We start from the raw sequence: 26664 nt of genomic DNA on the forward strand, positions 1-26664 counted from the left end.
TGTAATGAATATGCCTGGAAGAGGACGTGTCTATATCATCTTAATGCACGGTGAGAAGGAGAGTTTGAGTGGCCAAAGACTCTTCAAGGAAAAGGCCAGAAAACCTTAAAACAAATTATCAACCACATGTTGTTTGGGAGGGCCTCAAGAAAAGAAATCAAGAAAAGAAAAATATTTCACCAAAAAACAATCTCCAGCATATTCAGTTGTCAGACACGACTGGAACTTCAAATGGGACTGGCTTCTATGGTCAGATGTAACTAAAAATGTTGCTATTTAGTGGCAAATGCTCAAAATGGGTTCGGTGAAAACAGGGATAAAAAGTACTCCATGTGCAAAATAAAATATATTGCTGTATTTTTAATTTTGTGGGCCTAGATTTGTGCTGGAGGTCTTGGACATCTTGTTTAGACACATGGCATCATTGATTCAATCAAAAACCAACAGATAAAAAAATCAAAAAGTGACTGACACTGTTAGAAATCTTATAATGGGCCATGTTTGGATCTTCCAACAGGACAGTAATCCAAAAACAAACCTTAAAAACAACACCGAAACAGGTCACTGGGCACAAATCCAAGCTTTCAGATATAGGAGGTTAAAACTCTGGGTAGTGGAAATGAGAGAGCCTGGCAGATCTGTGACAATAATATAATAATATAATATAATATCAGTCAATTGAATTTGAGGACAATAAATCACTATTGTATGATAAAACAGATCCATATTTTATTCTGTGCAGATATTATCAGGTGGACTGAACAATGTTTTTGGTATTTTCATGTAATCATGTAATGTAATATAATTCTATACATTTGTATATAATTGTATTTCAGTGAATTGTTTTGTCCAGCTATGTGTGTCAGAATAATATAATATAAAACGACAGATTGTGCCTTTAAATACAACTTTCAAAGTTTCAAAGGGCAGCCTGGAGACACAAAGTGTGAGGATCTTTCTCGGAGCAGACATGTCCTCTGAACTCCCGCCTCAGCAAGTGTCGAAGCCCAATGTACAGTACCCCATATTAACAAGTAAAGGGAATTAGAGACCACTTAAATGCTGTGTCAGGGAATTCTACCAACAGCCTAGGGGACAAATTTAATTTAACAGTTCACCAAGTCCTGGTCTCTGTGCTATGATAAAGGAATCTAATTGAACCACCCAGTGGAAAAATTCTCACCTGAGGTTCAAGCAGAGGATCAGGTTTAGGGTTCAAACAGGTGAAGGGTGTTCGAGAGAGCGAAGGACGGTCAAATAAAAGTGCTGTCAGTGCTGATTAGTTTGATTGTGATAGTTGTCATCACCTGTCAGAGCGTGTTAAGTCTGGCTCCTGGGGACCGTTAGGCACGGCTGGAGGACACAGCTTATCTGAGTTTATTCTTAGCTGCGTCTCTCAGCCAGCAGGGTCTCCATTAGACATCCAAACAGAGGCCATCTTTAGCCACCTGTCATATTTGATTCAGTTGGTGTGAATAAAAATATGAAATATTGATTGAATGAAAAATGAGAAAACCAGACTGACCAAGAAAGGGTCTTGATCAGAATTTTGGCTAAAGTTTGGTTGTTAAACAGAAAAATAAACTTTTTGTGACTATTGCATTCAATTGCAGGAAATGTTTTTTTTATTTTTTTTATTTTTTAAGAAGTCTCTTATGCTCACCAAGCCTATCTTTGTTAGATCAAAATGCAGTAAATCAGTAAAATATTTAAAAATCATTACCATTTTTGCATTTTTTCCATGTAAAAATATAATTTATTCCTGTGATGCAAAGCTGAATTTTCAGCATCATTACTCCAGTCTTCAGTGTCACATGATCCTTCAGAAATCATTTTAATATGCAGATTTAATGCTCAAGAAACATTCATATTATTATCAATTGAAAATAGTTCAATTTGGTTTTTTTTTCATATAAATAATTTTTTACTGTCTTTACTATTACTTTTGACAATGTAATGCATCCTTGCGTTACTAATAAAAATTTATTAATTTCTTACAAAAAAAAAAATCTTACTGTCCTTAAAACATGAATGGTGTATGACATCATATACTCTTAAATTATCTATTAATCATTTTTTATTTATTTAGGAGCCTTTTTCCTTTACCAGTACAATGGAGATTTAAAAGGAAAGTGGAGGGAGAGATGGAGCGAGAGATGGGGGAATGGGTTCAGGACAAAACCCTGCTGTTTTCACCGGATGAATCCATGTCTGTGTTAGCAGAACAGCTCCTTTAATGTTTAGTGCAACTCACGTACTAGTGCTCCAACATATGTGGTTTCATTCGTCAGTACAAAGTGTATATACAGTACAGACCAAAGGTTTGGAAACACCTTCTCATTCAAAGAGTTTTCTTTATTTTCATGACTATGTAAATTGTAGATTCACACTGAAGGCATCAAGGGCTATTTGAGCAAGAAGGAGAGTGATGGGGTGCTGCGCCACAGTCACCGGACCTGAACCCAATCCAGATGGTTTAGGGGTGAGCTGGACCGCAGACAGAAGGCAAAAGGACCAACAAGTGCTAAGCATCTCTCGGAGAACTCCTTCAAGACTGTTGAAGACCATTTCAGGTGACTAGCTCTTGAAGCTCATCAAGAGAATGTCAAGAGTGTGCAAAGCAGTAATCAAAGCAAAAGGTGGCTACTTTGAAGAACCTAGAATATGACATATTTACAGTTGTTTCACACTTTTTTGTTATGTATATAATTCCATATATAATTCCACATGTGTTAATTCATAGTTTTGATGCCTTCAGTGTGAATCTACAATTTTCAAAGTCATGAAAATAAAGAAAACTCTTTGAATGAGAAGGTGTGTCCAAGCTTTTGGTCTGTACTGTACATATATATATGGTAATAGCTTTCTGACCCCTTCCCAATAATTTAGCATTGTCTATTAACAATCAGCTTGATACCCATCAGAGGATTACTGGACTGCACTTCTGCTCTTTTGCCGGTCTCTGTTAAAGCTCATAACGCTCACATGAGTGATTCGGAGGTGTAGATTGACCTTTAAGTCCAATTGCTATCTGGTATTTATCCACTGTAATGTTTCCTCTGTACTCTTCCAAATTGCTTTGTTCTTTTGGTTCCCAGTAAGGCTAAGTAATTCTGCCCTCTTCATCCCTCGCCGAACCCTCCTCCTTCCTCACACCGAAGCAATTTACCCAAGAGCAAGGCAGACTCTACCAACACTATAATTGCTGTTTCTATTGAAACGCCTAACCTGCCTTCTCTCCAAATGACCACCCAATCGTCTGACTGTAATAGACTTAAACATCTCACACAAATAGAAAAGAAAAACCTGTGATCCACTGCTTCATCATAGCACAGTTAACAAAACGAGTCAGTTGCAGGAAAACATCTTTTTTTTAGTCTTATTGTCTTGTTTTGGACGTCAGTAGCTCGTCATTCAGTCTCCTCGTGTGTATTTAAACACTAACGTTGCATAGATGTTTTTCATGAAAAGGATTCGTACAAATGAATGCATGATGTTTCCATGAATTTTTTACGTGTTTTGTAATGCACTTTGCTTGTGCGGTATTTAGAAGTGTTGTAAAATTGAAAGGCTTCAATGTTTGATTCCACAATATGAAGATCTGGGAAAAGTCATCACTACTATGATCACATATCCAACCAAATATCAAATGTAAAATTATTTTTTGTTAAATGAGACAGATTTGTAATACTCTGAGAAATGGTAAGTCTTCAACAAACCAATGAAATGTTAATGTAGCTAACGCTGTGAACCCGACGGAGCCACACAGACTCCCTCAGACATCCGCTAGCGTAATCAGCTCGTCTCCTCCATATGCCTGTTTCCATCAGTAGAGCATCCTGAGGCTCTTCCAAACATCTGCCACAACAAGCTACTCAATGCATGTTTTTCATCATGTTTCTTTCTCCCTTATTTTTTCTTTCTTTTTATATATAAAGGAAATGTTCACACAAAAATAATACTCCAACATCATTTTAGAATGTTGTGCTGGTAAATTGAATTTATAGTTACAGTCATTTTAACCCAGAGAGAATGTTCTTTTCCCCCAAAATGGTAACGTCATTGCATCACTGCTTATAAATTTCTCATTATACTATATTATTACAAAATATTGGATTAAATCTTTTTGTCAGCTTCTTTTCTTTAAACTAGCACAGGTTTTTTATTTCTTGTGGGAAGTGATTGATTGCAGGCTTCATTGATCTGAGCTTATGCACCTCAGTTTTTGAGTGAACTGTCAAAATGATCCACAAACACTTTTTTTTTTTTTTCAAAAACTGAGGTGCATAAGCTCAGATCAATGAAGCATACAATCAATCAGTTCCAAAAAGAGAAGAAAATCCTGTGCTAACTGAAAAAAAAAGAGTGAATCCAAGTTTTTGTGATAATATAGAATTATGTAAGCTATTTTTTAAAAGGCCGGTCATTTTTGATCGAGAACACCAAATTAGGTAAATGATTTTCAGCACAGCACAAGGGTTACATTGGGAAACACCTTTTGAGACCTTTTGTCTTCCTAATAGTGGACCTTAATTGAAGCTTTAGTATATTTTGAACACTGTTCTCTACTGAAATTGGGTTGTTTGGAATTAGGATGGTTCCTCATCTCTGGGGATTCATATCCCTTTCACACAGTAATACCAGTATATTGCTGTGAAATTGTCGGAACGACTTTACTGATAAATACAAAAATGCACTGTTCACACAGGCAACGACTTTCCGTCTTTTTTCCAGTAAAGCACCGTTAACACATCAGTTTCAAAATACTGGTAAGTGATATCAGTGATATACCGGTTCTGTGATATCATTATCCTGAAATGACCTCTAAACAGTTGCACGTTCAGTGTTGTGTTTGTAAACATGGAGGAGTAAATGCAATCTGTGTTCTTGTTGATGTTTTGATTTTTGTGTCAAATGTTGACATTTATGTAGCTGTTTTTTTTTTTTTTGCGTAAAGACATCGTATTAGACAGATTTGGACATTTCTTTGATTTTCGTAAACAGCGTGGAGTAAACGTGTCATCTGCGTCAGAATGTTATGACTGGCCCGGAGTCTTACTTCAGCAAGTTCTGAACTCATATCTCAATCTTGTTTTACATTTACACAGAGCACAATTTACTGGTAATATTAAAGTTTCTCAAACTGGTAAATTACCAGAACTATTTTACTGGTATTTTTGAAACGGTCCTGTTTTTTTTTTTCATAAATGGACATCTTTACCTTCACCTTCATCAGGTGTCTTCATCAGAAGCTGTGCAGCAGATGAACCATTCACCAATCATTCTGACTTTCACCAGCTTTGGCACTTTGTCATTTGATGTCATGGCAGCACCTGTTCCTTTGCTAAAATGCGTTTGTCTCTGATTGTCCATTATCCAGCGATTTGAATTGTTCTTTCCATTATACGCTTATCTTTTTTTACTTTCATTTTCATATATGTTCTTTCTACTATCACTGATTCCCCAGGCCAGAAGAAACATGTCTCTAAATTGCAATCAACATTTTTTTTTTTACAATCTCTACAAACTGATTGCGTAAAAAAAAAAAAGAAATCATGCAGTGTTTCTAGTAGACAGTCAGCTTCTACAGTTTGATGTATTCTGGTATGATCACATTTGTTTAGTCCTTTTTGTTTCTGCCCTTGATGAAAAGATCCTTCCTGAATTTTTCTCTGATATCAATCTCTGCTGGTGGTGACGGATAAGAAATATAGCTCACCATGATGTTCTGGAGAGTTATGTTAATTGCTACCGCAAGACAAGCTCCACACAAACTCTCAAACAACATCTGGGCGGTCTGTCGCCACAGCACTTCCCATATGAATGATGGCTGCTGCACATATGAATCTTAAGAATTACTTGTTTCTAAAGGATTTTTCTCAGTATACCCTAGTCAAATTAAATTTGAACAATATTTGTGCAAATCCAAACCAGTTTTTGACTATTTTTCATAACCTACTGAAATTAATGCCTATCTGTCTTCTAATGTAGCATGCTAATCGACTGACTGTTTTGAAATCCCATAGACAGCGATAACAAAATGCATTAGTTCTAAAATTATGAATAGAAGAAACTGCTATGTGTAACAGGCAAGGTATTGCTGAAGGAAAAAATCAGCTAAAAATGCACATTTTATTTTAAGGTTTTGACAGCTTGTCAGTGGGGCAGTTCCCTCAAATGTACCCTTTTGTACCTTATTTATCCCTAAAACTTGCATAATAGTAACTTAAGGGTGCATATTACTACTCAAAGGTGCCAATATGAACCTTTTAGGAGTAGATAAGGTACAACATTTTAAGGGTACTGCCCCCTGACAAGCTGTTGTACCCCCAAAGGTAGAATTTATATTTGTCAACCAGTGGTCAACCAATATGCTGTCAAGCCTGATATACCGGATATTTCCTCAATCATGTGACTTTGCCAGTCTGATAAAGTGTTTTTTGATGGCCGATGCCAGAGAGCAGGGTGGCCGATAGTAAATAACGCATTTAGGTCATGTTAATTATATTTATTTTACATAATATTTCAATATATATATATATATATATATATATATATATATATATATATATATATATATATATATATATATATATATATATATATATATATATATATAAGAGCCAATTGCTAATTGGTAAAGTCGGCACGTCACTGCAGCTGTCGTTATATTGTCCCAATTGCTATAAAACCATCAGCGTGCGCACTGGCTGGTCTAGTCAGGAAAATAAGCTTTTTTTATGCTATTGGAGCAAACATTTATGAAGCGTAATCATAAGCTTGGCTAACAGTTTTGGAGAATTTATTGTTTCTCATTCAAAGAAATTGGAGCTGCACTCACTTGCCCAAGAGTCGTTTCAAAGATGGCTGCCGAATGACATGAATTGCCTTAAAGGGACTTTGGTGTAAAGAAAGGCCTCTGTAAAGATGTAACTATAATGTTAATCTGTAATGTTGCTGCTTCCTTTGGGAACAGAATTTGCATCTGAAGTGTGCACATGATACACATTTCTGAGTGTTTTTAAAGCTCTGAATTTCTCTCTCATATGGCAAACATTAGAGGGGAGAACATGACGGTACAAAGAGATCTAATAGATAAGAAGCCAAATCCATGGATAGTGAGTAAATGTCGAAACCAGAGAGGTTCTGTGATGCACATCCCTTCTCCACATGTATTTCCTGCAATCACATGAATAATTTATGCCTTTTTTCATTCTCTTGTCTCTTTTCTCTCTTTACAGCTTCCTTCGGCAACATTTCTTAGCTCGTCTATCCTTTTGGCAGCTCTCTCGACTTCCTGGCAGACACGGGAGGCCTTGTTCCAAACTGCTACAGACAGAAAGAGAGCGAGAGAATCTGCCTGGAGGTGGAGCTGTGGACTGTTAACTCAACACCAAATTTACAGACTGGACCGTCTTTTTATGCAGATCTGGATCCGTATAGAAAGAATCATATACATCTGCATTTGAATGGGGTTTCAAAGACTCAAATGGACAAAGTCAAACTCTAAACCCTAATATAGCGATAAGATTCAAGTCTCAAAACCTAGAGACCAACCAGTGCTCTGTCAGACAATAATGAGGATACAGATTGGATCAAGATGCTGATTTTCAAGACGTTGATGGAAATGTTGTCTCAGATCCAAATCGAAAGATGATCATTGATCTCAGATCATGTTAAAAGGTGATTCATATCAGCAGCCTTGATTCCCCAAGTGTTTGGACATTGACAGACCCGCTTTTTAACCCAGTATCACTCACTTAACATGGACATCAATGCAATGCTGAAGAAATCCTGTTTCTACAAGTGTGGAAGCAGACAGTTCCTCCTCCTACCTCTCATGATAGATTACATCATTTAATTTGCTGAGGATTAGATATAGAATAGGGCATGATGTTTGATTATCCAGTATCTTTCCACTCCTGACTTCACGTTAAAGGGATGTTCACAATGATAAAAACCAAGACTACATGATCTGAAACTGGATATTATGGACAATTTGTTTGAAAACGAACACTGAATGTTGGCAATATCAGACGTGCACATGGAAAAACCAACCATCATTTTGCTTTTCTTCTCAGGACGTTCAAGAGCTTCGTATAATGTTCCTGCTGTTACCTTCATAAACACTTTTAAGATATATATTCTTGATTTCATTGTCATTTTGAAATCTTGCACAGATATAGCAGGTTTTCTCCTAATACACAAAGAATATATCAGAGTATAAATATACCTTTACTCTAGAGTATGTGTCTAGATCACTGTCACTCGTAGAAGTACAAAGCAATAATGTAAAGCGGTGCCACATGTCTGCATGGCTAGACCTGTTAGAGAATGTTTTTAAATCGGTTACGTTACAATCACAAATTTTAGGTCTGCAACATACTCCATGCAAGCAAACGCTTCTAGATTCTAGATCTAGACCCTCAAGCACCGTCAGTTTTCTCTTTTAGGTCAGCTATTTTGAGCTGGAGATTGAGAGAATACTACGTAGATAGTTGGGTTTCATTGGATCAGTGTGTTTAACCGTGTTGGCTCCGTCTGAACATGGCAATTGTGTTTCCCAACATCATAAATTCAAAAGCTAACTATGAATGTTTGAAATGTTGCTGGCTGTGTCAACGAGGCTTTTGAGTAATGAGGTTTGTTATCTCCAAGAACACAAGACGGCATGTTAAGTGTGTACTTCAGAGAGACAGTTTATTTCCTCTAGTATGATTAAGGAGATCTTGCAGAGATAATTTAATTCTTTCCGTTTTGAGATTTTGTCTTTATTAGTGCTGATGAATCTTGAATGCTCTAACAACTACAACTACACTGTGATGCAGTGGCATGTTTAAGGAAGCTTAAATGTTTGTTTGTATTCTGAGTTACTGTGAAATCTCGTTAAGTCTCAGCGTGATTGTCGGATGCTCATGACACCAGTTATTGTTCAAGGCTTTTACACAGTGTAGTCTAAGCTGATGGACATCTGGCCCCATGACACATACCAGTTCAGTCCATCCAGGTTGAAAGGGTTTATATGAGACTGAACTTCATGTGACGTAATGATTGGTGCATTTCCAGAGCGTTTTGCTGCGTCATGTATTTTGACACACTAGCATTTTTTTTTTTCTCCTGACATGCAATGGGCTTCTTTTAAATCTTGTTATGCAAAAAAGTGAGGGAAATGAACATTGGTTATGTAATGACCTGCTACCAACGTGATTATACAAGACACGGTGTGGCAAAAACAGCTGTATGCGTGTGTTTTGGAATAAAGTTTAAAAAATACAGATTTCTCATATGTGAAGTTTCTCTTTCACTATTGTAATAAATGCAAAGTAAAGAACATTTATTAAAAATGTGACCTACAGTAAAAGCAAATGATTGACCTACAGTAAACAAGCATTCTGGAAAAACTAATCTTTTACTGTGTTTTGTAGATTAAACAAATATATTAAATATACATCTAAATGTTAATCTAAACATAATTCTTAAATATGTCAATGATAATTGTATAAATTTTAAGGGCAATTGAGATATTTTAATGTTTTAGAAAAGAAGTCTCTTATGCTGCTTTTTCTTAAAATACAGTGAAAACAGTGAAATATTAATAACTGTTTTATTGTAACATATTGTATTCCTGTTATTCCTTTTCAGCATCATTCTTCAGTGTCACATGATCCTTCAGAAATCATAATAATATGCCGATTTAATGCTCAAGAAACATTTACTATTATTATCAATGTTGAAAACTGCTTAATATTTTTGTGGAAATTGTCATAAATTTGACTATCAAGATTCTCTTATGAATATAAAGTTCAAAAGAGTAGCATTTATTTTGAAATAGAAAATCTTTTGTAAGGTTATGAATCCTTTTGAATCCTTTGCTGAATAAAATGACTCATTTCTTTAAAATGATCTCACTGACCCCAAACCTTTGAATGGTAATGTACATATACTGTAACGTGCTTGTTATGCTTTAACTTATATTCAGATATAATGTCTTCTAACTCAAATCGTTTGAATTTGTTTTCCAAACAGATTTTGGTAATTGTTTAAAGATTTGCTCAGTGACTGTTTTTCAGGTTACAATGTTACTCCAGCAGGTGATTCCCTTGTTTTATGTTAGTCATTGAATTATTCACCCAAGTCCTTTTTCAGGAACAAAACGTCAGTTTTTTGTTAATTTCTTTGGTTTGTTCATTCATCATCTGCTTCAAAATGGAGTTGTTGCAACGAATGATAAATATTCAGTGCGTGCAAGTGAAAGTAATTTGATCAAATCATTGTGTTCAAAAACACTGATTCGTAAACAGATGAAACACTATGCTCCATATAATGTTATTGGCTGTTTAGATTAACGCTTTAAAGCAGCCTGCTCTCATACTGTGTGATACACCAGAACAGAAAATATTTGAGTTCTTCCACCATCAGAGAATCTATCCGTCCAGAGCACCATTGTCTCTCTCGTTCTCTAACACACACACACACACCGTGCTGTTTTTTTCATGAAGGACCCGTGTATCTGGACACCTCAAGCTTCTCCTGATGCCAGCCTTTTTCACCTTTTCAAAAACAAGTGCCTACAAAATGTGTTATCAGGTAAAACGTATGTAATTGGTTAAATTACCTGTTGGGTTTAACCAACTCAAGTGTATTATTTATCCTGACTGAATACAGTGGGTTACAAACATATGAAAATCCCTTCCTTTCCCTTGTATTTTTAATTATGTATGGCTTTATGCATATGACTGCTTAGCTTACTAGCTTAAAATTTTCAGACAGGACTGATGCATAGTTAAGATGTCAAAAACACTGTTCAGTTAGGATTTAAAAGAAAGCCAATCTTTATGATTTTTCTCAAACTCCTCCACATTCCTGTAATCACCCGTTCATTTCCCGCTGTGTGCATCTGCCCCGCATCCATTATTTCTCTCCTTCTCATTTTCAGGATTTGAAATTGCTTCTAAAGCCTCTCGAAAGCATTCAGTTCTCAATAGTGCTGTATGCTTTGTATCCTAAAACCCATGACCGAATTAGCATTTACGAGCCATGGATTCTCTCCTGAGTTTTCAGTGGGTTTTAGAATAAATGAGACATATTCATATTTCAAACGTGAGTTTTGTTGCTGACGTAAGAACAGGAGTTTATGTGCTCGATGAATTGGACAGTCGTTGTAATCCTTATGTAGCAATTTGTTTGCAGTTTTTAATCCTTTTACAGAATTAGCCTTCCATGTTGTATGGAACACCATTTCTGCCACAAAGAAAAAAGCTGTTTAGATGATATATCTCACAATTTCACATTTTCCAAGTTTATATCTTACAGTTTAGACTTAATTCATAAAACAATTCTGAATCTTTTTCTATAAATTGTGAGTTTATATCACACAAGTGTAACTTTTTTCAGAATTCTGAGTCTAACGTTTTCTAAAAATTGCAAATTTATATCTCACAATTCTGATATTTTTCTTGAAATTCTAAGTTAACTTCTCACAAATTCAGACTTTTTGCATATTGCATATTATTTGCATATTTTTCCTTTCAATAAATGTTTTGGTAAATTCCATTTTATATTCATATGAATGCACAAAATCAAATATTAAATGTTCAAGATTAATATTTTGTTGTAAAAAGTAATTTTTAAGTAAAATTTTTGTTGTAAAAAGTATTTTAAAAGTAAAATTTCTTGATTCCGAATGACCGTTTCATTCATGAAATCAGAAGCAGTAACTGATTCGGCTTGTTGCCCTGTATTATTTTCTGCCAGTATATTACCCATTGTTCTACAGATTCTTTTCTTAGGGCATATACTTATTCATTATTACTTTATATTACAGCCTGCCCAATGCACTCAAGTGATTTCTGAAGTCGTCATTCATTATAGCTATAACTGTTCATCTATCTGCTCATTTTACAGCCAGATAGCTTTCAGTCTTCACTTCAAACCTACATACTTGGTGCAAAGATGGATTTCTTCTCCCCCTAGAGGTCTATGAATCCAAAGAACTTCTTGTGTGAATCATAAACATCAGAATTGAATGAGCTAAACTGGAAAGCTGTTTTATGGTATCAGAGGACATTGAATTCTCAGGTTTGCCTTCATTTTCTTTCATACTCTAATATAAACCCCTCTTTAGGTCATTTCTCAACAAATGAACACAAACACCATCAACACAAACAGGCTCTTTAACTCTCTTTCACCACCTGTTCCTTTATTCCCTGCAGGGAAGACTGTCGGCCCAGAGTCCTGAGTGACTGTGCACAGAGATCAGAGCCGTGCGTCTGGCGTGAACCACACTTTTGTGTCTCTGAGTGTCACTTGTGGAAGCAGCTGTCACACAAACAGATCATTAAAGAGCGGTCGATCTCCACCACCACCTTGAGAGGCAATTACCACACGACACGGAGGATTGCAGCCGCATAATGATCTGTGTGTTTGAACACAGACACACACAAATGCGTGCATTATAAGCAGCCCGTGACGTTACGTGACAGTATCTGACAGCGCTGGAGCTCAGGGGTTATGCCTCATTGGCCGCCACATGGCTTAACCAATCAGAAGCTGGCAGTGCGGAGGGCAGTCAGAGCTGTGGGACACAGTCCAGAGACTAGTTTGTCTTTTTCCTGGAATCAGCAGCAAATCTGCCACCTGAAAACATCCAGCATCAGAAATCCAGAAATATTCGTTTCATGTCTCAATGATTGCACGTGAGTGTGCGTGAACATAGTTTAATTAAAACCTGTGTACCATGTACTCTTTGTTTTCATGCTGAACTTTTTTCCATTTTCAAGAAAAGTGTCAATCTAATCTAATCTAAGATCAAGAGGATCCCTTCTGTCATCATTTTATGTCATTACCCCCATGTCAAACTCTTGCTCTATGGTAAAGCACTAAAGCATGATTGACATGAAGTTGCTTTGAAATGATAAATTACTGTAAAAGATGATTTCTTTGGCGAAAAATATCAAATATTGTCAAATATTAATAATCAGTGATTTTTATTAAACGAAACAGTTTTGTTAAAATAGCACTTTAAAAAAAAATGATAGTGACATAAATAAAAATTATTAAGGGCTTTCCTTTATTTTATTTGTCTTATATTCTTTATATTTTGATTTCAGGTCAGTTGTATAACAAATTGCATTTTCAGTGTATTTTTGAGTACATTCATAATTTACATTTGAAAAAAAATGTAAATTAATAATTTACATTTACATTTAAATTTTAAATTAAATGTAAATTTATAATTTACATTTAAATTTAAATTCATAATTTATATTTGTGCCATGCCATGCCCACTTTCCTTTGAGCCTTTTGTTTTCTGAGAAAATGATGGCAGAAGCTTATAGTTTTCGGTCATTTGTAACTACTTTTCATATCATTCTTTGTGGGAACACAAGAATGATTAAATCAAAAATTAAATAATAATAAATAATTAAATAAAGCAACAACTGAAGTTCTAAAAATTCCTGTTTTTCATCAGAAAGTGAAAAAAAAAAGAAAAAAAATCAATGGTCCCCCAAACTGGCCAAGTCAGATTTAATCTGGATTAGCTGGTCAATACCTCTATAAAACTAACAAACAAGCTGAATTTTCCCCCAGTAGGGTCTATGTACAAACGTTCAGTGCTATTATAGCAAGGCTTTCCTGGTATGTTGTCTTTCATTATTCACAACACTGTCTGTGACGGGGCAAATACAGGACTAGTCAGGCGCAGCGTGGATGCATGCATCTCTGTCAGTGAGCTGGTGACAGCAGCATTTATTTGAGATCCCTGAACTGCTCTTCTATTGTGATATATGACTGCACTTTCCCTCTGGGTTCTGTTCATGTTGTGCTCCACAAAACACATGTTACACACTCCATCTATTGAAGATGAAAGATCTGTGTGATTGATCATCACTGTAACAGACACAAACCCATGTATGGCCTATTCTCTCATGTCATCTAATTTATAATTCAACTCTTCTCGTTGATTTGTTCTCTCCGCTGCAGGCACTGGGCCGTGACTCGAGGTAAGTGAACACCTGATGAAACTGACCAGCAAGTGCTGAGAAATCGGCTTAATGGTGTTCAAGATCTATCACACCATTCTGCTTTATCAGCAACGCTGGAGGCAGATTTATGCTCTGCTTATGCGTATTCAACCATAACCATTCATTTCAGCAGCATTATATGATGGAAAAATGGAAATAAAGAGAAAGAGACAGTACTAAAAAAACTAAAACTAAAATAAACTAAACTTAAAAAAAACTATACGAAATAATAATAATAATATCTATCTATATCTATCTCTCTCTCTCTCTCTCTCTCTCTATATATATATATTATGACAAAAAACAGCGGAATTACTAAAACTTCAAATAAAATTAAAGTATAAAAATAAAATTGTATTCAAAATATTAAAGACTACTAAGAGTATTTCAAGTATTAATATGATGTATACAATTTATTTAGAATATTATTTGAATAAAATAATCAATATAATATTGAAATTAATATTAAATTAAATCAAATTAACAATAATTCTATAAATTAATATGAGGAAAATAGCTAAATTGTCTAAATCAGTTACTAGTTAATCACATTGTGCTGTATAAAATTGAATGCTTTACTTTAACTCTGGCCTATAACATGCTTGGAGAACCATATTAAAGCATTTGCATAATAATTATTATATTTCATTATATTTGTCATTAAAACAATCATCATTCCTGTAAAAAGTAATATTTGAAACCATTTATTTATTTTTATCATTGATAAAAATAAATAAAAGGTTTCAAATATGATCATAATATTAGTTGCTGTGCATTTACATTTTAATACATAGATGCTTTTTAATGTGGGAAGGATTTTGGCCTTGATCAAATTTAGGCTAATGGTAACCTGAGCTTAATATTGTATTTTTTGTTTACTGCATACTTACATTTTCTTTTCCTCAAAAAGTAGCTTGTGATCAAACCACAAATAATGGACCGCTGGAAAGTGTATTGATAGATAAATCACATTCTCTCTAAATGCAAAATGGATCATAAAGGAAACTGCTCTCCATCTGAACTAGCAGCTCTTGATCAAACAAAAATAACACACACACTGCCAATCGCAGCAGCAAAAACACATTTCTCTCCATGTCTTCAGTTATTCTTGGATTTCAACAGCGAGGACTCACTCAGAGCTGCAGCAGTTCTTCACACAGCTTGTTTTACTTCATTTCATGGCCTTAAATACAGCTGGAGCATTAACCTGTTACTACAGGGCTATGGGAATGTGTCCAGATGACATGAACTACCCATTATGTAAAGAGTACTTCATAACTCTGTCCCAGGTTCATGTGCTGACTGTCCCAAGACTGCTGTGGAGAATAGTGCTGGAAATGACTGACACTTTAATAACATAACAGGAAAAAGCCCAAAGGATTTAGATTTCATGTGCATTATTAAAGTCATGTGAACGATGGTTTGTGGGACAGGCAAGTGCTCATCACCTGTTACCATCCGACATAAACTCATCCTACTGTCAAATAATCTCACACTATACTGCTGACTAGTGGACACTTTTATGAGAGAAGAAAGCTTTATGATGGAGAAACCCTTTTGGTAAATTAGATAGTGAATGATTACTAGAATTAATAAACTAATGCTCTAAAACAGATGGGATAAGTAAACAAATCATGATCATTCAAGAGCTTGTCTTCTAAAAGTAGGGCGTTCGTGTGATGAATCCTGATTTTCTTTTCTTTCTTTAGGCTGTTTTTTAACAAATATGCCATCTAGCCAGTGTAAAAATCAAATTCGTTTCGGGGTTTCACTTTTTCCACATCCTCAGAAAAGCGGTCATTTGCCTCCCCCTCATGGTGAACGCAGTGATGGTGCTTACATTACGTCATAATTTGAAGGGGGAAAATAATAATAATGGGTCAAAGTCTCTATTAAGCCCCATGACGTAGGTGTGGAAACAGTGGCACCTGTTCACAATTATTTAGAAAATATAAATATGAATAATTTGCACTGCAGTTGCATTTTTGGCGGAGATGTGAGACAGAATTTGAGGGGGAAAAATCGTTTTATGTTACTGCATAGGACGGTGATAAATCGAATTATAATATTTAGTTTATTGTATATTAAAAGTTTAATTTAATCACTGTGTATACAGAAACGAAAGATATGTATAACTTTGGCAAGTAGAATACAGAAACAAACAAAAACAAAACTGAATATTATACAGCGATAAGACTTATTCTGGACAGCAAAAATCCATCAATTACTGTTTACAATAATACATTTTATGTGCAAATCCATATGAAATAATATATTTATATATTATCAAAAAGTAGACGACGTCATAATAACGTGAATATATATTAAGATTATTAACTTGCCCTAAAAACTAAGTCATCCTTTCTACAAAACTAGAATCGCACAGACTCACAATAATGCTGTGTAATATTATGTGTCCGCTAGAAAGATACATTGTGGCCGAAGCCTTTTCGTCATAAGCGAGCGGCATGACGTGGAGCCGCATCAAACGCTTCCATTCAGGCAGGAGCTTTATTATGCAGAAATACCTAAATGATTGGCCTGATAACAAAATGAGCGATCATAAATAATAACGCGAGAGTTTGCAAGTTGCCTGCCGACTGTAGTCACAACTGTCAAAGGCAGCGGCGGATATACGCGCGCGACCCAGCACCCATACTGTTACTGTACACGCTCGCGGAGATAATATCCCTATCATACAAATACACGGCATAATCCCGAGGTAAGGACCGGAATCGCGCGACGCTGTGCCTTCCCCTCCGCTTTCCGTCGCGTTCACGTCTTCCAGCCTCGATTACTGCACTAAACATATCCCCGTGCCTCCTTTAGCAACAGCGAGAAGGGTTTTTTTTTTTTTTTTTTTTTTTTTTACTCCTCCTTCGTATTAAAGTCGCCATTTTGCTTCACTGCCTATGAAAGCTTCTTGTATTTTCATATTTTTGGCGTCGTTTCTGCGTATTTGTGCGCGTGCTTTTGAGTTGGATTTTTAATGCGAGAGCTCGTGGATTACATAGCTATTAATGAAGAGGGGCTCCGGGTGCAGTCTGGAAACACGGTGAAAGTGCTCGGCTTGAGGGCATTTGCATCAGCTTGCTCTGTCTTTCTTCCTCCTCCTTCTTCTTCATCATCCTCCTCCGCGGACACGCGCAGCGGGGGCCGTGAGTGTGGCTACCGACCGTGACGCCCGTCTGTCCGCGACCCCCCGCGCGTCAGGTGCGTTTGCCATGTAAAGTCAAGCGGCGCGACGCGAGAGCAAAGGCTACAGCCTGACCCCACGTGGGTGACCCGCTCACCCGCTCACCCGTCAGTGTTGGGTGGCTTTCCAGGTAGGTGTGGTCTTCGAGAAGTCCATTATCTGTCAATACTGCCAATAAAGGCAACAAGCTTGGTTTAACGCGTTACGAGGTGTTAAAGCTTTTTTGGTAATCAAGTATAGGAGGATGTGGTGTGTTGTGGTGTTTATGGGTAAACTGTCAGATATCATACAAACACTCACACAATGTTGGGAGCACTTACAAAGTCTTATGTGGGTCATCCTTACAATGCAGTATAGGCCTACATTTGCATGTCCCTGTCATGTATTAGTATATTGGGTTATTAAAAGTTTGTTGAAATTTTGAATGTTGTTGTGGGATGAAGATGAACAAATGGCAATTTAAGAAACATTACAGGAGTTTCATCTTAATTTTTGTGTTGTTGCAATCTTGGGAATAATGTTCTGATTAACCATCAATATAGATTCTTCATGTACCATCATTGTGACTTTCCATCATGTTAGTCTCTGGCAAAATCTTAAACTTAAAAAAGCTGTGTCCTTATGACATCATCTTCTAGGAAGTGACATCATTATTATTTTTTTTTATGGGGGAAAACCCCCCCCCCAAAACTAACATTTAAAAAATACTAGCAGTGAACTTCGTAAAGTTCTGTGGCATTAACTGGTTTGTGCCACTCTAAAACATGCAACGCTGTCTGAAAAAATAAATAAAAATCAATTCCACCACATCCCAAAGATGCTCTATTGGGTTGAGATCTGGTGAGTGTGGGGCTATTTTAGTACAGTGAACTCATTGTCATGTTCAAGAAACCAATTTGAAATGATTTGAGCTTTGTGATATGGTGCATTATCCTGCTGGAAGTAGCCATCAGAGGATGGGCACATGGTGGTCATAAAGGGATGTATATGCTCAGAAACAATGCAAAGGTAGGCCGTGGCATTTAAACGATGCCCAGTTGGCACTAAGGGCCCTAAAGTGTGTCAAGAAAACATCCCCCACACCATTACACCACCACCAGCACCCTGCACAGTGGTAACAAGGCATGATGGATCCATGTTCTCATTCTGTTCACGCCAAATTCTGACTCTACCATCTGAAGGTCTCAACAGAAATCCAGACTCTTCAGACCAGGCAACATTTTTCTAGTCTTCAACGGTCCAAGTTTGGTGAGCAAATTGTAGCCTCTTTTTCCTATTTGTAGTGGAGAGGAGTAGTACACGTTGGGGTCTTCTGCTGTTGTAGCCCATCCACCTCAAGGTTGTGCGTGTTGTGGCTTCACAAATGCTTTTGCTGCATACCTCAGTTGTAACGAGTGGTTATTTCAGTCAAAGTTGCTCTTCGATCAGCTTGAATCAGTCGCCCATTCTCCTCTGACCTCTAGCATCAACAAGACATTTTCTCCCACAGGACTGCCATATACTGGATGTATTTCCCTTTTCACACCATTTTTTGTAAACCCTAGAAATAGTTGTGCGTGAAAATCCCAGTAACTGAGCAGATTGTGAAATACTCAGATCGGCCCATCTGGCACCAACAACCATGCCACGCTCAAAGTTGCTTAAATCATCTTTCTTTCCCATTCTGACATTCAGTTTGGAGTTCAGGATATTGTCTTGACCAGGACCACACCCCTTAATGCATTGAAGCATCTGCCATGTGATTGGTTGATTAGACAATTGCATTAATGAGAAATTGAACAGGTGTTCCTAATAATCCTTTAGGTGAGTGTATAAAAGTGAACTTCAATTTGGCATCATATTGCAAGCTCTTGATTGTCAGCTCTTGATTGTCATCCTTTTAAGTAACCATTCTGTTTCTTTTGCGTTTATTGTGTAAAGAATGACATTATAATTCATAATGTTGAAGTTCTTGATTCTGAAAGTCTGCAATAATATGTTTTTTCTTTCTTTAAATAGAAGTACTTGCTTAAATTACAACTCGAGCACATTTATTCTGCAGAAGTTACAGTTTGATAGGTGCTGCATAGCAGGAATGAGCCTTGTGTGATTCTCTGATTGTGTAGGCACACTTCCATTGAAGGCCTTTCTAAAGTGTGTGTGATAAATTCCCCACATACCATAGCACTTAGTCCTACCAGCTGCTTTTACTATTACCTTATTGCTCTTTTCCTTTTTGAAATAAACTTTTGGCTCACAAATGAGCTTCAGTCTATGGGCCATAAATCATTTTGGTGTAATGATCTTCAGCACTTGAAGCTCTATGGCTCTTCTCTGTGTGTCAGGTGATGTGAGGGCCATTCTGTGATCTGCTGATGCATACCGCGGGCCTGTTTTGTGGTTTAATAGCACAGCTGTGAGCAGTACCTGTTGTTTTGGTTGCCATTTTAAAAGGGAATGGTTGTCACGTCCTGTCACATGCAGTATGCTGTGATGGTTAAAGGGGTAACAGCTTGATTTCACATCTCTTTCAGACGTGCTGTATGTGTGTGTGTCCGTAGATGTACAGTAGCTTTTCAACTCTTAGTCTTATGAATGTTTGTCATCATCACGCTTTATTGCCTGAAGTGAACCCTCTCAATTAGCACTCACCGGAAATGTACTATAGCGCCTCTGACAGCGAGACATTCCCACGGTGTGCATTAGATGAAACATTTATCAGTGGAGTTCATAAAATCTCCTTTGACACGTGATAAATCATACATTAGCCGTATGCCCGGCCACTTTTCAGCAAATAATAGAACAGTGAATTAATGGCGGTATAAAAAGACACAGATTAGTGACCCATTAGGCCAAACCTGATGAAGAACTGAAATGACATTGATTTGGAGTTAATAAGAAAGTATGATCACATTCTAATCAGCGCTGTTTATTTTAATTAGTCATTATCAGGCTGCATTCATTGCAATAATCCACCCGTTCCCCTTCTGGATTGATGCATTCAGCAGAGTTTTAACTTGATTAATTCCTTTTTTCAGATGCATATTGAAATATATAAATAAATACAAGTAATCATGAGGAATGGATGTATGGATAGACAGATAGATACAAAGGCAGATAGATAGAGCCTCTTTGTGTTTATGTTGTTTCCTTGCAGATAATGCAATTTCCTGTGGCATGATCTATTTGTGTCCTAAACAGGCATGGACACCTCCAGCGGTGCCCGGGTGGTGAAGCCTTCCTCGGGCTTGTCAAAGGGGCGCACTGCCAAACAGGCCCACCCCGCAGAGACGGCCCGAATGTGCAGCACTGAAAACAACAATCACGGTAAGAACGCAAGCTGCTCGGGGTTTTAAAAATACAGTCAAGATCTGCACAGGGCATGTCAAATGTTGACAAATCATTGGTTTATGCAGGTGGCATTTACCAAACATTGTTGTTTTTCATGGCAGGCATAATAAAAATGAATGAACAACTTTATTCAAGCCTGTGGAATACATTTACACTTTTTATTTTCAACTGCACACTTGTTTCAACCTGTTTGGCGTCTCTGAGGTTTTGACAAGCGTTTTCACACTTGTGTGCTTAAGAGAGGAAATGATGGCTGCCTTATTATGGTGAAAGGTGTTTTGACAGATGAAGTCCTTCTACTGACAGTACGGTTGTTTTTAATGTCAGTGAAATATGTACCATCTCCCTGCATGGATGAAATTTAGTCCTATACAAAACGCTCAGTGCTGGAGTAAAACTGAACTTTGTGTCATTTTCTCTACATTCCTAAAGCAGAGCACTGAACAAAACTGTGTAAATGGACAAGTGGAATGGAAAGAAGTAGTTAAAGGGAGAAATTAAGCAGCTTTGCACTGATAACAGTTGCTACAGTCTCATTGTAATTGATAAGATAGACATCAATCTGGATCAGTGTTAGTAGGGCTGCAACAAACTATGTCTAAATCAACAATTATTTGAATGATTATTAAAAAATGAAATGCAAAATGCATCCAAAAAAGCAGAAATCAATCAGTTTCTGCTGATTGATTATTCAGCTTAACATTAGAGTTAGAAAAGTGGTTTTTAACTGCTAGGTGTTTGGTGGCAGCTAATTTTTGGATCTCACCAAATTTTCTTAAAACATAAAATTCAAATATACAATTAACCGAAATATAATATTATTTGACTGCAGCCCAACCTGAATCTAGGAAGCTAAAGTTAAGCTAAATATATTATTAGCTAAGTTTCTATCAACGTATTTTTATGTAGATTTGAGGATATTGCATAAAAATGCTGGATAGAAACATCATCATTCATTTCAGATTCTCAAAATATGCATAAAAACTATACAGAAACACTTAAGCTGCATGAACCTTGATGGGAACACATTTACTGAAAAAAGATGTGCTTCAGGAAAGACTGAAACAAATTGCTCTGTCATTCTGAAACTACAGAGCCATTTCATGGCATCGAAATGACTGGCTACTCTTACCATACAGAACTGACTCACTCTCTATTTCTATTTCTATTTTTACACCAGTTTCTGGAAACGTACATGCTACATACAACAAATCGGAAATTAAATAAAAAATCTACAAATTCTAATTCCTCTGTTTTCTAAATACATGTTATAGATCCTGAACAATTCATTCATGTATGTTGATTTTTTTTTTTTTGTAAACAGCACTTATCTAGCCTTAATGTGTGTGTTGTAAAGTTTGTTTAGATTTCACCTAAATACATCGCATGTAAAAGTTTATGTAACAGCATTGCATGACATACAAAGACAAATAATGTAAAACTTTCCCATCAAATTATAAATCATTATTATAAGCTTTCCATTGCAAATCAGGGTAAGGCAAGGACAGTTTTAAAATTCAGATTATTTTTATTAATCATTGTACTCAATAATTGTTTCTTGTTAATTTTTAACCTTTTAGCTTTTCATAAAAAATAAAAAAAACTTCCAAATGTGATTATTTTAATGGCTTGTAATGCAATGTAAGTATCATAACAAATTTTGCAAATACGTTAACAGGGTGAAATATCATTATTTTGCATTAAGCCAGACTTAAAATGCACCATTATTGGCTCTAACATGTTCTTAAGAGTGTGTCTGGAGCTGCGTCTGCAAAGTTTCAATGTTGACTATTCATTTCACCCAGTTGTAACAAGTGTTACACCCCAGTTCTATAGCGAGAGATATTCTGATATGAAGCAACTCTAACTCACATCCAGACCAGCAATCTGATGAACAGAAATGTCATGATTGAGTATGTGTATATATTGCTGTTTAACAAGCTCAAGTGAGAAACTGAGCAATGTTTCAGTGTTCAGCGTTCAGTCCGCTCGTTTGTGTACTGGTGCATTCATTCCTCTGCCACTGCTCGTTTGCGTTTTTTAGCAATCAAATGCTTTGAAAGGGAACAAGAGGAAGTTCCATATTCATGATTTTTTTCTTGTCACTATTGGGTTTTCATGGCATCTCTCTGGTACCCATAATTTGATAGGATTTAATGATAATGGATTTTTTTTTTTGCTAAATGGAGAGGCTTGTTGTACTACAATTATGTAATTCAGCTGTTTCATTCATTTTGTGATCTCGTAAACATAAAATGTGCCAACTGTAGCACAGTTTTGGTTGCTAAGCAAAATCTGAGCTAAAATTGATGTAGCTACTGCTTTGAACCTAAAAATCCCATAATTCTTTGCTCAGAGTTGAAGTGAAAAAGCAGCCTGGCAGAGGTCCGGTGGAAAACAAACTTGGCGCTGACTCCCAAATGAGCTGGGAGAATGATATTTGTGCCGGGCCGTGCTGTTTGAATTTTACTGCAGATTGTGAAGAGCATTTCATTGCTTTCACAGCGTCAGACAGACTTTCTCTGCTGGAGAATATATTTCACTGAGTTTGTAGCCCCTACATGCGCCTGAGCGTAAGTGACACAGGGAATTGATGAAGTGGCTTAGGAACACGTTATATTCTTATCTTATGTTTTTATTAATGGGAAAACCAAAGAGAGTGTGTGTGTTTTTTTTCTGTGCATTGAGATTTAGCAGAATGATTTACATAATGGTAAAAGAAGGAGATTTTCTGTGTATTTACATATTCTTTTTGGGTTCCTATGTGGCCTGTGGTTGTGGCTACTGCTTTTGACTTGTAACAATGTGTCTGGAAGGAATTCAGACATGAAGAATTATGTTTCCTAGCTGCGGTTGTGATGTCACACTGCCACCGTCAGCCGGACACAAAGCATGCCGGCCAGCCTCTCTGGGATGTGGGTTTACACAAATTGTCATTTGTGTGTGAAAGTGTGTGTGTGTGTGTGTGTTTGTGACAGTGCATGGTTTCTTCTGCCAAGGTTGCGAGACACTTGTCTTGTCTTAGTTTGATGTAGGCAGCTGAATTGCACAGTTGCAGCTGTTTAGTTTGTAATATCTGGAATGGCTTTATCTTACTTTAAAAGGGATGTGTTCAACAAGTTTTGTAGCATTTAATTTTTTATCCCCCTGAAGTCCATTTGTAATTATGGAGGAACCAATATTAGTTTAGGCTAAGTATGAGTATGTGTAATACAGTATGAGCCTGATTGCATTGAATATTAATAGAAAGATAAAAGTCAATTGTTAAGTCACTTTACCTGTGACACTGTTGAAATTGCAACGGTTTAATAGCTAATAGTGTTGCTGGTTAGAGAACATCCAGTTGGAGCCATTTATCTGTAAACCCGATATTTATTAACTGATAATCAATGGAAAAGTTTGATTATATGTAAACAATGTTGGTCAGAAAGATTCCCAGTCTTTTATTACTGGAACACTTGACTCTGATTGGTCAGTCGCAACATTCAGAGGTTTGTTATTCTCCAATAATAAACTTTGTCATTAGCAACGTTTTTTGAGGTCGGGATTTCTTTCACATCTCTCATAATACACTGCCACGCTTTCTCTAGTTTCATTCAAATACAACTAATATCATCTCAGTTATTGGCTGTACTGAGTCTCAGCCACATTTTAATGCTGGAGTGAACCCTCTAAGTTTTCATTTTGTGTGTTTTGTGTGTGGAATCTAATCTAATCTACCCTGTAACTTCTTGAAGTTGTTCAATTCAGTTTTGCACACATTGCATTTAATTTTTGTAAAATGTGGTTGTCATTACCTGTGTTTTTTTGGGTGTTAATTCAGTTGTAGAATAAAGTTATCACTCCTGTAAATGACTGTGTGTGTGCAGGACTGGATTAAGCACTAAAAGGTGAACTGACAATTGATTTTGGCAGTATTTACTGTAAATTTCTGTAATAAAAGTAGACCTGTGGTAATATGAAGTGTTTGTCTTTTTGCCAGAATGACTGTTTTGTACACTGTAATGGATGTAAGATAATAAACAAGTATGATTTTGAAACCCTTTCTTCTCAAATAACATGTTATGTCTTCATGATTTATGCGGTGAAAAGCTGTGTTATTAGTGATATGACTGTCTACACACTCCTGTTAAAATGGAAAGTTTATAATAATAATTAGTTTGTTTCTTGAATTTAGTTGGTTTCAGTATTGCATTAAAGGTGGAAAAGATCTGATGGTTTATATTGGATTAATTTTAATAAAAAAAAAAATGTAAGAGGGGTTTAGTCATGTTAGTTGCTTATATACTTCTTCATCAACATTTTATTATCTAAGTTATTCTTATTTTTGGGGAAATTGGAGCGATTATTCTTTTTCTACATTCACTGTTGGAGTTCTTGATATCACAGGTAGGCGTAAAAACATTTTGGGTAATTCCAACCATTCTGTTTTGTTGACAGTGTGAGATACTGTATCAATTGTAGCAAACTGTCAGTTAAAGCAAACAGATGGGGATTGTAGAGAACACTGAAAATATGCTGTCTTCTTTTCATTATATACTTGGCTCTCATTTAGAGTGATCCCATAATACTTGGGAAAAAATAAAACACTGAGCTTCAACTGGAAATAGAAACTAGATAAAAGAAAAACACAAAAAGAGTCAAACAAAAAGAACTAGTTTTAAGATTCAAAAATTCTTAATCAGTATTTTTGTCTTTTCCAAAAAAATAAATATTTAAACATTCTTAAGATAAAAAATAGCTTTTTATCTTAGCTAGCATTTATGATTAGATTCATGCTTAAAACGAGAAGAAAAAAAACTGATGTGGTAATTTTTTTTTATGAAAATATGTTTTACAGTGTGTTCACTTTTTGCAGTATGTGTGAACTGTACTGCCCATTAATAAAATCCCTGTCAGAGTTTCCCTCCCTTTCTTCTTCTCTATCTCTGAAACTATTTATCCGTCTCTCTCTCTACTGTGGGAAGCTGAATGATCGCAGTGCTTGCTTGGAAAGCCTTTGTCAACAGCTGTGTGCAGTTGGCCAGTGCAGCTGAAAGAGGCAGTAGGAACAAATAAGGTCATTCTTACTGACTGCTGTAATTGTAGTCAGTGCGGAGCAAACACACTTTTTGACTGTGTGTCTCAAGACCTTTTTGTGCGAGTGTAACATATGCCTCTTTATAATTGGCCTCTTTCCTGTCAGAGAGTCTGGAAAACTATTACAAACAGCGTACGAAAGTATAGTTTGGTTTTTTGGCTCAAGGTTAAGTCACAGTTAAATATGACTGTGTTTATTTAGCATGAAAAGGCAAATTGAAAACATATCCGTCTGAAATTCCTTTGGTAACACTATGACTACTTTATACAATGCTTAATATATAATAGTTAGCTTACATTCAAATAGTTACAGAAGTCTTGAAACTTTCAGATATTTTCATTTCACAGCAGCCACAAGAAGTATTTCAGACATAAGATGTATCAATTACATTAAAATATCCCAAACTACACTTTGTAAAGATGCAAAAGCACTCTTTTCAAGCATTTTAACAACTTAGAAATAAGTCTAGCTTATACAGTACCATTGAACAGTTTGGGGTCAGTAATATTTTTTAATGTTTTTAAAATAATTATTTTATCCTCACCAAGGCTGCAATTATTTGAGCAAAAAACACAGTAAAACAGTAATACTGTGAAATATTTGTACAATTTAAAAGAATTGTTTGCTATTTGAATATATTGTAAAATATATTTTTTTCCAGTGATGTAAAGCTGTATTTTCAGCATCATTACTCCAGTCTTCAGTGTCACATGATCCTTCAGAAACCATTCTCAAATGTTGATTTATTGCTCAAGAAACATTTGTTATTATTATCAATGATGAAACCAGTTGTGCTGCTTAATAATTTTATTTAAACCATAATGCAATTTTCAGGATCTAAAATTCACAATTTATATATGTATGTATGCATGTGTGTGTGTGTGTGTGTATATATATATATATATATATATATATATATATAGTTGTCGAACGGCATTGGATAACGTCCATATATTTTGTATATTAGACTCTCGTCGCCTAATTCAGAAATTCAGCGGCCGTTCTTTTATTGGACGGCGGTGTTGCTGTGGTGC

General features: G+C 36.1%; 2 protein-coding genes across 2 annotated transcripts in view; both read left to right on the plus strand.

Moving 5' to 3' along the window:
* Positions 1 to 9305, plus strand: part of LOC113070285 (sterile alpha motif domain-containing protein 10-like) — an 80022-nt gene extending 70717 nt beyond the window's left edge. Inside the window, exon 5 of the mRNA XM_026243525.1 lies at positions 7242 to 9305. Within this exon, the coding sequence (XP_026099310.1) occupies positions 7242 to 7264 (23 nt within the window). The 3' untranslated portion in view covers positions 7265 to 9305. The remainder of the gene's footprint in view (positions 1 to 7241) is intronic.
* Positions 9306 to 16247: 6942 nt separating this feature from the next.
* The window catches only part of LOC113070286 (zinc finger protein 512B-like), a 58389-nt gene continuing 47972 nt past the window's right edge, over positions 16248 to 26664 (plus strand). Inside the window, exons 1-2 of the mRNA XM_026243526.1 lie at positions 16248 to 17350; positions 20401 to 20526. Coding sequence (XP_026099311.1) covers positions 20403 to 20526 — 124 coding nt within the window. The 5' untranslated portion in view covers positions 16248 to 17350; positions 20401 to 20402. The remainder of the gene's footprint in view (positions 17351 to 20400; positions 20527 to 26664) is intronic.

This window comes from Carassius auratus, unplaced genomic scaffold (assembly GCF_003368295.1).
Source record: "Carassius auratus strain Wakin unplaced genomic scaffold, ASM336829v1 scaf_tig00003633, whole genome shotgun sequence".
In the NCBI taxonomy this organism is placed as follows: Eukaryota; Metazoa; Chordata; class Actinopteri; order Cypriniformes; family Cyprinidae; genus Carassius; species Carassius auratus.